The sequence below is a fragment of the Elaeis guineensis genome, chromosome 16 (assembly GCF_000442705.2).
Source record: "Elaeis guineensis isolate ETL-2024a chromosome 16, EG11, whole genome shotgun sequence".
NCBI classification, from domain to species: Eukaryota; Viridiplantae; Streptophyta; class Magnoliopsida; order Arecales; family Arecaceae; genus Elaeis; species Elaeis guineensis.
The window spans coordinates 21,683,411-21,696,096 of NC_026008.2; the positions used below are offsets into that span (position 1 = coordinate 21,683,411).

The 12,686-nt window shown below is 33.6% G+C and overlaps 1 protein-coding gene across 1 annotated transcript; it reads right to left on the reverse strand.

The window, feature by feature from the left end:
* Positions 1–3,590: 3,590 nt before the first annotated feature.
* LOC140854347 (uncharacterized) lies at positions 3,591–4,670 on the reverse strand. The gene is made up of 4 exons (XM_073250189.1): positions 4,596–4,670; positions 4,336–4,437; positions 3,883–4,242; positions 3,591–3,781 (listed from the first exon to the last, which is right to left on the reverse strand). The coding sequence occupies exons 2-4, from the start codon at positions 4,390–4,392 to the stop codon at positions 3,704–3,706; spliced, it is 495 nt and encodes a 164-aa protein (XP_073106290.1). The 5' UTR covers positions 4,393–4,437; positions 4,596–4,670; the 3' UTR covers positions 3,591–3,703.
* Between the last annotated feature and the right edge of the window lie 8,016 nt (positions 4,671–12,686).

Below are 12,686 nucleotides of genomic sequence, written 5' to 3' on the forward strand. Positions count from 1 at the left end.
GCAATGATGAAAAAACCAAATAATATTTATTAATTCAATAATTCATATATAATTACAATGATAAGCACAATCATCAACAGGCTGATGATTGACTTTGAGACACAATTTCCAACACCAATTGGGTTTAGCGAGTTCATCGAGTCGCTGGCTGAGTTGATAGTCCAACAGGCCCCAATAGATGGATACAATACGGCTCCATATTAGGACTTATATGGCTTTGAGCTCAGGTCTAGCCAATGATATATCTGACGTTAGCCTAAAAAATAAATGGCTTTGTATGTAAGCCTAGCCCAAAGACCAACATGAAGTTGGCTCGACATGAGTCCATTTCCAGCCCTACTTGTGGACTTTTCAAATTTATTATGAAGAATCCCACTAAAATTCAAACATGTGAAGAAATTTTTCTTTTTTTTCACATCCTAAGATTATTTTTTGCATTGTAGATAAATATTAGAAATGAGCTAGGATTTTTTTTCTGCATTCGTGGATGGTGCTTTGTCCAAATCATTTTGTGCATTTGGACTTTGTAAACCTTCTACGCAAATTTTGACTTAAATTTGTGATGGAATTCTTTTCTAAGGACTTCCTAAATTAATTAAAAAGTGATTTCCTTTTTTGTGCAAGGAGGCAAATAAGAACAAGAATTTTCTATTTTTATATGACCTCAAAAAATAATTATGAAAAGTCCAACTAAAATTTATATTTTTGCAGAATTTCCTAAATTAAGTAAGAAGTGATTTATTTTTTTTGTGCATGGAGGGAAATATGAGCAGTATTTTTTTTATTTACTAAATTTTAAAAAATAACTAGGCACATTCAAAATTTTTCTGCAGCTTTCATCCTAATTTTCCTAAATTTTTTAGGGGGGTTGAGTTTTTTTGTCTCATTTTCATTTAATAGGTACAAACATGATACCCACATGATGCACATAAAGATAATGAAAATGTAAATATAAATTTATGCAATAGAATGATAAATAATTTTTCCAAAAATAGAATGAAATTATAAATTATAAGTGAAATGTGCCTAATAATTTATCATCATTTTAGTTCCAACATCTTATTAATAAAATCATTAGCACTTATAGAAAAGATAAATTATTTGATGGAATAATCAAATATTTGTCGTAGATGTATGTCTGTAAATATATATATATATATATATATTCTTATGCTGAAATATCTGATCCTTCAATCACGGTGACAACAACTTGCACATAAAATATAGTAGGACACACATATAAGGATTTTCTTTTTTGTCTTCTCCCTCACTTCGATCACCATGATACCCACTAGTACATTAGATATAGGAAGAAATAGCGACAACTATCTAAACAACTTTATAAAATAACTCTAAATAGCTTCCTAAATTTTTTTGAATTTTTCTTCATAGAGAAAAATTTTTCTTGAAGGAAATTTTTTATCATTAATTTTAACATGGCTTTCTGAAATGGCTCTGAATTCCATTATTTTGTCCCTTGATATACAAGTGGACTCTTAACCACCATTAATTTTCTCCTCAAATAATGAAGATTAATGGCTTTGTAAGAATTCTAAAATAATTAAGAAAAGTCCCACTCAATTTTTCTCTATGCATATATGGAGGGATATATTCCTAAAAGAAAATTTTCCCCTCCGCATGCCTCAAAAAAATTTCTATGAAAGGAAATTTTTGGAATTAATAACTTTCTAAAAGAATTAAAAACTTTCAAAAATAACTGTAAATTGAAGGCTTTTCTTTGTATATGGATTTCCATTTTTTTACATGGATTTCTATTATTATTATGAATTTTTTTGAATGTGATGTTTTTATGTGCATGATATTTTTTCCATTTTAACTATTCCTTTGGGAACTATTTTTCCCTTTTGAAAAAGTTCCACTTGAGATCTAATTTATCCATTTTTTGTGCATGTGGAGTTCACAGAATAAATAAAAAAACCAAAATTGTTCTATGCAATTTTTTTGTACATAAAGATTTTTTCTTTCTGAACAAAATATTTTTTCCTTTCTTGAAGGGACCAACTAAAAATCTAATTTATTCATTTTTCAAATGTTCCCATTAAAACTCTAATTTATTCCAAAACATTCATAGTCATAGAGAAAATATCACAAATAAATTATTTTTCTCTTTTTGTGGATCTGTAGTTCCCAAAATAAACAAGAGGTGGAATTTTTTGAGAAAATTATTTTTGTCTATGAAGAATTTTCCTTTTTCAATAAAATAATTTTTTTGTTATTGAAGAGTCCCGCAAAAAATCTAATTTATTATATTCCAAGAGTTCCATAAAAAAATCAAATTTATTTTGATCTTTTTTGTACTTAGGATGAAAATATTATGAACATTTTTTTCCATTTATATATGCTTGTGAAGTTCACAAGATAAATAAGAAAGTGGATTTTTTTTTGTGCACACAGCTACAAAACTTTTTTTCTTTTTTTACATGATTGTCGAATGGAGAAAGCATGATGGATGATTTTTTTATCCTTCTTATGGAGTTCTCAAAATAAATAAGGCATGATAATATAATTTTTTCTGTTATACCTGATCGTTGAAATTTTCTTTTTCTATGGACTTGACAAATTTATTAAAGGAGGATAATATTCTTGAAAGGAAAATATTTTTAATTAATTTAATTGAGCATCTAAAATAATTATTTGATTTTAAATGAACCTAAAATTCAATTTTTAATATTTTTTCTAAATATTTTATGCATGAGGACATCCCTTTTTTCACATGAATTTTTGTATTTATAATGATTTGTTTTGTGTATTAATTTTTTGTGCGTATGGTATTTTTTTTCCTTTGTAAATATTCCTTTTTGAATGACATCTTTTCCCTTTTTTATGTGTTCCATCAAAAGTCCAATTTATTCTTTTATGAAAAGTTCCATTAAAAAATTTTAAAAAATTTATGAATGAAGTTTATACTTGTTGAGTTCCCAAGATAAATAAGAAGCAGAATTTTTTATGGGTGCACTACAGGAAAAATGGTCATTAACGACGCTATTAATGGTCATTAACGACGCTTTAAAGCGTCGCTATTTCGCTTTACGATGCTTCGAAAAGCGTCGGCAAAGCGTCGCCTATGTAAGAGTGGAGACGAATAGCGCCGACGCTTTTTAAAAGCGTCGTTATTTTTTAACGACACTTTAAAGCATCGTAAAAATTAACATTAACGACGCTTTAAAGCGTCGTTAAACTTGTCTTAACGATGCTTATAAGCGTCATTAAATATATTTTTAACAACGCTTTAAAGCGTCGCAAAAAGTAATTTTAACGATGCTTTTTAGCGTCGTTAATGACTCCGCGTCATAAACTCTCCCAAGATGCTTTTGGAAGCGTCAGCTTTTTGTCTTTAACGACGCTTATAAGCGTCGTTAAAATAATTTTAACGACGCTTATAAGCGTCGTTAAAGGTTTTAAGAGAAAAAAAAAATACAGGTATTATCTACAAAAAAAAAAGAATACATATATTTCTGTACGAAATTATATCAATTATTCGAACATAAACCTGCACAATCACCACATTCACATTCACACCTGTACAATCATCACCACCATTCACATCAAAAGCAAATTTAAATAGAAAATTTAACCAAACCAAAAGATAATATTTTATATAAATAAAAATAAAGTACTAATCGTCCATTACAATCAAGAGTAATATAAATAAATATAAAAATATAATAAAAATAAAATAATATCAATCTGCAGGCGGATGGTCGTCGTTGTCTCCACGTGACGTGCCGCTATCTCGACGGGTGCCTGATGTGCCAGGAGCCTACAAGAAACATATCAAAAGTATGATTTGCATATCTATAAATAAAAATATATAAATCATTAAATTAATATAAAAATATATATTTAATATTATGTGTTTACCTGAGATGAACCATACATCTCTAATAAAGATGTAAGGCGATCAATCTGTCCCCTCATGGCCTGCATCTTGGCACGGCTCTGTCGCATCTCCTCCATCTCAGCGGCACGACTCTGTCTAATCTCCTGTATCTCTGCCTCGAGTCTGCGAACGCGTGAATCCTGAGCATCTGCTGCAGCATGCTGCGTATATCTACTAACCTCAGATAACTGAGTGGGGGTGACTCCTACTCCATAACCCCTCACTCGGCCGTAGCGCTCTGGTCCCATCAACTCTGTGAACACCTCGGCCTCGATACGGCTCTGCTGCGTAGATGCTGCGGACTCGTCGTCACGCTCCGCAATGAGAGATGTAGCCCTCTCCTGTATTTTTTTTGAAAATAACAGTTATACATTAATAGCTAACAAAATTAAATTTAAATCATTGCAAAAAATATAATATTAGTAATGCCGTACATATAAATCTCTCGACTCATCTCGAACAAAAGTACCATCCTGATGAGTATGAGTCATCCGGTAAAACTCCACTTGTCCGGGTTCCCTCCCATGCTCATCCTCCTACACAAATAATTTTAATTTTAAGCAAACAGTTATAATAATTTAAAAAAATATGAGTATCATGATACAGACATGGTCCACGATACATAATGATATTAGTTATATAAATATTTCAACATAAAAATTAAAAGTTAATTATGAAAGTTTAAGGAACATACAAACTCCTGTCGGAGTCGTGCATAACTCTTCGACCCCGATGTATGAGGAACAGACTGAGCTGCTCGTGCAGCTCTACCAATAGTAGAATAAGTCTGTAAAATAAAGTAAAGAACTTGTTATATATATAATATATAATAAAAATCAATATTTTTATAAAATATTTAGGAAAAAAAGATAATAAACAGATAATATACCTGTGCCCTTTCGGAGAACCAATAATGAACCAACTCCATCCACTGATGAGGGGGTACATCAGGAGGATAATTCCTAGCAACCTCCTCCTCTGTCATACCCTGTCTCATATAGTCCTTCTTCAATTGTGATCTATATTCTTTCCATTTGCGGTTGAGAGACTTCATTACAAAATCATGAGTGGATGGAGGGAGAACAAACTTGCTCTATAAAAAAAAAATTAAATGAAATAAATTATATAAATAATTAACAATTAATATACAGTATGAACATCAATTCATTACCTCTATAACTCGGAGGAGCTCAACTTTGTACGTTGGAAGCATGTCATTCCATTTTGCATAGCCCAACGGACATAGCTGAGGTCTCCGAGCAACGGTCCCCAAAAATGAAGTCAATAAGCAGGCAGCTTTCTTAATTGGCTGACCTAGCTGATTGCACTCCACAACAATCCTCTCGCCCTCACGCATCTGCCACACATCTCGTACTACTGTGGGTCCGCGTCTGGGGCGTACTCTCCCAGATCCGTCTGCAAAAAATACATAAAAGTAACTATATCATAAATATACATAAAATGAAATAAAAAAAAATTACATGAAAGACAATATATACCCTGCACGTGTATCTCATCATCTGGCTGATGAACAGGAGGATCGTGCTGTGCTGATGATGAAGGACAGGGCTCAGAATGATGTGCAGCTGAACTGGCCTCAGGCTGCTGTGCTGAAGAAGACGTACCGGCCTCTGTCTGTAAAAACTGGAACGCACACCAGCATATCGTCCCCTGCGACGCATGATGTCACCTAGCATTTATATAAATAAAAGGTAGAATCAGTTAATATATGGAATAAAATAATGCAATAATTAATGCAAAATATATACATCATAAATAATTATTACCAGTAACAATCAAGCAGTAGTGTTTTCTTCGAATTCTGTTCTAACCAACGTCGTCGTAGTATTTAAATCATCAGCTGGCACAAAATTGTAGGGCATACATTGTGTATAAGTGTCATCGTCATCATCCTCCACTTGGTTTCCCATATCATATAAGTCTCTAGATTTTGTTTTGATGACAGTAAACCAATCTTTATCTTTTGCGTCTTGTACATAAAATACTTGACGAGCTTGAGATGAAAAAATGAATGGATCATCCTTCAATAACACACCAGTGTGTATCAACCTTGAAAAATTTACAAGTGTAAATCCATTTGCATCTTGTTTCAAACCCCTTGGTGAGTTTATGTCTATCCAATCACATCTAAACAGTACTACTTTAAATTTTCCATAATAATCCAACTCATAGATATCTTTAAGTGCACCATAATAGGATTTTCCATCCGCTTCCACCATAACACCGCTATTCTGTATTTTTCTAAATTTCTCCCATTCTCTAGTATGAAATTTAAAGCCATTAATTATGAAACCTTTATATCTATTCACAATCTTGTTAGGTCCTCGAGCAAGTGCTATTAGTTCATCTGAATTATTTGTCTCCATCATCTTTGATACCTAACAAAAAATGATATGACGAAGTGCAGTTGAGTTATCTGATATTAAATATGTATCAAAAATTAATATATCTCATAATTAAATAAAAATCACACCTGATTCGAAAGCCACATAGGGAATAACTCGACCAACCATCGCTGTTCAATCCTTGCATTAGGACGAATGTTATGATTGGCTCGTCTCTGATAAATTAAAAATTCACTGCATAAAATATAAATATATCATTTAGAACATTATATCTAATATAAAATTTAAATTTTGATGTCATTCCTTAAATATACTAACCTGCGATGGTCAGATATTATGTCACTATGAAGTAACACATAACGATGTGCTTGTGCTAAGAATTTTTGATCAAGTACAATACTTTTATCTCTTCCCAAGAATTTTCCAGCAGTTAAGAACTTATACAGTTCTGCATTCTCCACAAAGTCATTATGCCGTTGAGGTCGACTAAAAATAGTCTCTACACCTTGAAGATATCTTGAACAAAATGTCAAACATTCATCCGCAATATATGCTTCAGCAATCGAGCCTTCGGGATAGGCTCTATTTCGCACATAATCTTTAAGACGCACAAGATACCTTCAAGAATTAAATATTTATTAAAATATCAGTATGCTGTTGTTTCTAATAAAATTATCAAAAGATTTAAGGTTTGTAATAATACCTCTCAATAGGATACATCCATCTATAATGTACCGGTCCACCAACTTTAACTTCTGAAGCTAGGTGAATGAGCAGATGTACCATAATAGTGAAAAATCCAGGAGGAAAAATCTTTTCCATCTGGCAAAGTGTAATTGCAATATCGGATTCTAACTGATCAAGTTTTCGAGGATCAATAACTTTGGAACATAACGCCTTAAAGAATGACGATAATCGAAGTACAATTATAACAACTTGTTTCGGCAATGACGATCTTAAAGCTATTGAAAAAATATCTTGCATCAATATGTGACCATCATGACTTTTAAGATTTGAAAGTTTTCGATCCTTTAGATGCACACATCGTGAAATATTTGATGCATATCCATCGGGTACTTTGATACTTTTCAAAACTCCCAAAAAATTATCCTTTTCTCGAGCAGACATTGTGTAACATGCAGGAGGCACATAAATTCTATCATTAGCAAGCATTTTAGGATGAAGTTCCTGTCGGATACCCATTTCTTTTAAATCAAAACGTGCCTTCATGTTATCTTTGCTCTTTCCATCAAGGTTTAAAAATGTTCCAAGTAAATTATCGCAAACATTCTTCTCTATATGCATGACATCAAGATTGTGCCGAATAAGATTATGTTTCCAATAAGGTAAGTCAAAAAAGATACTTCGTTTTTTCCATAAATGTTTACTTGGCTGTTGTGTAGATGCTATCTGTGTGTCTTCCTCATTTTCATCCTCGAAATAATTGTCTGGATCTTGAAACACCTCTACATCTATAGTACTGATACTGACTTCCTCTGGTAACCCTTCGTGCACTGAGCTTTCAACATCATCCCTTCCTCTTTTTTTAGAGGACTTTGAGTGCTTACCATAGCTGTAATTCATGCCATCCATTTGTCTATGAACATCAGTTCCAGAAGGTGGAATAGGGGCACATCCCAATTCTATAGTACCATCAAACAAATCTTTCTGAAATCGAAATGGATGATTTGCTTCCAACCATCGACGATGTCCCATGTAACAAAATTTACCTCCATGTTTTAACCAAATTGAATGTGTTGAATCTCCACAACAAGGACATGCGACCCGTCCCTTTGTACTCCAGCCAGATAAATTGGCATATGCTGGAAAATCATTAATAGTCCATAACAAAGCTGCCCGTAGTTTAAATGTTTGGCCGTTGGAAGCATCAAATGCATCAACACCCTCCCACAACTGTTTCAATTCCTCTATCAAAGGCTGTAGAAAAATATCAATATCATTGCCTGGACCCTTATCTCCTGGAATAACCATTGACAAGATAAGTGATGATTGTTTCATGCACATCCACGGTGGCAAATTGTAAGGTATCAAAATGACTGGCCAAGTGCTGTAGGTAGAACTCAGGGTCCGAAATGGATTCAAGCCATCAGAAGCTAAGCCAAACCTAACACTGCGAACATCAGAGGCAAAATCAGGATGCCTATTATCAAATGCTTTCCATTGAAGACTATCTGCTGGATGTCTCAACATTCCATCCTTTGTACGTCCTTCATGATGCCATCTCATTGATGAAGCTGTTTTTGATGATGCATAAATCCTTTTCAATCTAGGTATAAGAGGAAAGTAACGCAATACCTTGGCCGATTTTTTTTTACTCCGCGTTGCATCCAATTCATTCAGTACATCATCTCGATCTTCTTTTTGTGTTATCCATCTTGAAGATCCACATACATTGCATGACTCTTGATTAGCGTTTTCACCCCGATATAACATACAATCTTTCGGACAACTATGAATCTTTTCGTATCCAAGATCCAATTCCTTTACTACTTTCTTGGCTTCATAATACGATGGTGGTAAACGAGTGCTTTCTGAAAATGCATCCTTTAATAACTTGAGCAGCATGGTAAAACTCTTTCCAGACCATCCATTCAAATATTTTATATGAAATAAATGTACAAGAAAAGAAATCTTAGAAAATTTTGTACAACCCGGATATAATTCTTCGTCTGCATCTTTCATTAAGGTGTGATAACGAGCTGTCTCATCATTAGATGTATGTATGGGCTCCTCAACATGCATACGTTCCGTATGTGTACATCCATCAAACATCCCAACTATTTCTTGTATACTACTGGATTCTCCTAAATTTTGAACATCAAATCCAAAAGCATCTGTGATCAAACCCCTTATATCATCATCTCTTGCAGAATTGTCTTCTAGGCTAGTGGATCCAAAATGAGTCAGGGGTTGGTTACATGATGATGGCAACATAGATTCTCCATGAAAAATCCAGTTGGTATAACCTCTTAAAAAACCATTCCATACCAAATGTTCTTCAACATTTTGTGGATCTAAAGAAGAACTATTTACACATTTCCGACATGGACATAAAATCTTTCCATTCAAACTACTTTTCTCCATACCAAATTTTATGAAGTCATGAACTCCATCTAAATATTCTTTACTATTCTTTGGTTTATTTATCCAACTTTTGTCCATTGTAGGATAAAACTGACCGAACTTGCAATTTATCTAAAAATAAAAAAATTATACAATCTATATTAATGCAATGAGTAAAAAATATCAGTCATTTCATAAAATCCAAAAAAATAACAGCTAGATAAAGTTTACATAGTAAATGCTTGCTATCTTCAACTAATAGGTAAAGAAGGTCCTATCCCATTCAGAAAATGCATTAATTCTATAGGTCAATTACAAAAATCAAATGATATGCAACAAGAGTCGAAAAAAATTTCGGCAGCATTTCTCCTTAGTTCTTCCGTATAGGAAGAACAAAAGGAAAATACCATCCGAAATTTATTCCGAACCCTCAGCATACCATTTGATTATGGTAATGACCTATAGAATTACTCACATTTTCCAAACTGTCCATACTGGACAATCAATTGATTAATGTACATAATTCTTTTATCCGTACAAAAATAAATAAATGTACGGATACAATAGAATATGTACATTAATCAAAAGACGGGTCTACGTTTCTATGGAATGCAATTTTTTTAAAAATTAATTCATAATTAACTTGATTTAATACCTGATATTAACTTGGGGAGTAGTGGACAAAGAAACTTGGCCCAGCTTAATCCAGATGCTTAGTCTTCATCAGTCACGAAGATAAGGATAACGTAGGCCACACGATATCAGGGTCCAGCCACATAACGAGCGACACATGTCAGATAAGCAATCAATCAGGATTCATGAAACTATGAAATTATCCATTCATCAACCATGTATCACAACCTTAATTAATTGTACTATATAGAATGTTTAAAGAATCTTTAAAGAAATTGAAAATATAGAATGTTAAGAAAAGTTTGGTACATTGATCTTTAAAGTAAGATCAACAAAACTAACACTACAAAACAAAGGTTATATATGGAGGTCTGGTGCGTTTATCATAACACAATGCATGCTCAGCACACACTAATATAGAAAGGTACACAACATTGTTAAATAATATTGTATCCACAGATTAGCAAAGATAAGGTACACAACATCATCGAATATTTTTTTTTCAGCTTAATTTCTTCTCATCATTAGATTAATATCATTTTCTCTCATCTAATTTTTTTTAATTATGTTAAATATAAGGTATATCAATACCTATTTTGAAAAATTATAATATGTGAAGTTGTACCTTGTAGATGATCATTTTTTGGGATCAAATTTAAAAAAAAAAATCCATATTTAATTTTTAATTTTAAATCACATAAATCTCATTTTTAATATAAATTTTTGTTTGTAAATAGTAATTAGAATAAATATAATGCATAATATATGTTAAATTATTAATTTTTTCCTATTTCAAGTTTAACAAAACTCAATCAAAACAAATCAAGCGTGGCTCTAAATCATCTCATTTAGTTCTCAAACAAGCCAAAAATTCAAGCTAAGCATATATAAGCTGTTAATTACAAATAACTCGTTCATTCAAGAGTCCTAATTATGGTAATATCTTTATATCATTGATCATTGGGAAGCAATGAGTGCTACTCTTGTTTGGGTTCTTTACAGCTCTATCTTCTAAAATAAATATTTGGCCTCAAGTTATCTACCTAAATTTGATACCCAGATTCTTACTAACATCGGCACATACTTTCTTATCCTTTTGGAGAAATATTATTTTATTTTAACAGCGGATATATTTCTTAAATTTTAGGTAGGCTGTAGTGTTTGGTGAAGAACATGTGCCATTCTTGGTCTCCAGTTGGTTTGGGTCTAGTCATACAAGCTCGAATTTGATATATATTTGATACCATAAGCTTTATTCTACTCAATGAGATTGTCAGCTTAATCCAATCCACCTCCAGCTCTACTAGTCATCATGTCACAGTTCAATCAACATAGCATGATGTTATATGAACTAATTTATTATATCTAGTTCTAAATCAAATGACAACTTTCCACATTATTTTTTTCTTGTAGAATCATACCCGACAACAAAATCCAATCCTGCATTCTTGTTTCATATAATAAAATAAGTGATTCCGAATAATCATCTACAAGCATTTCAATCATTTGGTAGCGAATACAGAAGAACCTGCGGTCGGCCGATGCATGACCAAATACATAAAACGAATCATGTCCAGGAGAATCAGCATAGATAATGCCGAAGTCATGAAGCTTAATCTTAAGAGTAGCAAAAGAAAAACATAAAACGAATACTGTGGCAGAGCTGCCGTATGAAGCATAGTGGCAACAGCTAAAACATATCGTATTTTCACTGAAAAGGGTATCTACATGACACAAAAATGAGGAATTAATAGACTCTGTTGCCAATATATAAAGAAACACCAAGACCATGGGGATTTAACATAACAACCGACTGCCCGGCACAATATAAAATCCATTATAACTAGTTGGCACACAATAGCGCATGGGCAGAAACAGTGACCAACAAAACCTAATGTGAGTGTGATATATAAGAGAACAATGGCCTCCCAAGCTGCATAAATAGAGAAATAGACCTGATAAATTAAACATGTAAATAAAGAACTGTATGCTGAGCAAGTCTCCCGAGATAAAAAGATGAACATAAATCACCGTGAAAGCCCTGAATGGGACAATTGCAAAATCAAGTAGATGGAACACATCCATGTCTCGGGAAGGCAACAGAATAGGCAACAATTATCTGAAAGTTCAGCATGTTCATGGAATGTAGACCATATCTGCTCTTCAGAGCTCACAAAAGGCATCATATCCATTTTTTTATCAATCCGCTGTCGGGTTATTGGATGAAGCCATCATTTCTTTATTTGGGTCGGCATTTGAGACGAGCCAAATCAACGAGGAGGCATGAATTCGGGGGCGGAGATGATGGAGGAGGAAGAGATCTCACCTGACCACGGGAGCGAGGGAGACAAGGGCGAAAAGGCGGCTTGGGAGCGCACGGGAAGATTGGGGCGGTAGGACTGCTCTGAACCAGTGAACCGGGCACCGAATCTGGAAGCCCGTTCGATCGCCGGGAGGGGGGAGGGGAGGACGGCCGGTGCGGCATGGACGGCGCTGCGCTTCCGGCGGCAGAGATGGGGTCGGCGGAGGAATATGGGTGGAAAGGGGGCGCGGCAGTATATGGATTAGGGCACGGGAGATTGGGGGTATTAAACGGACCTAACGACGTTTTTTAGCGTCGTTAAATAGCGTCGGTATTTTCTTTATTTAACGACGCTTTTGCTAAAAGCGTCGGCGTTGACAGTTTCAAATTTTACGACGCT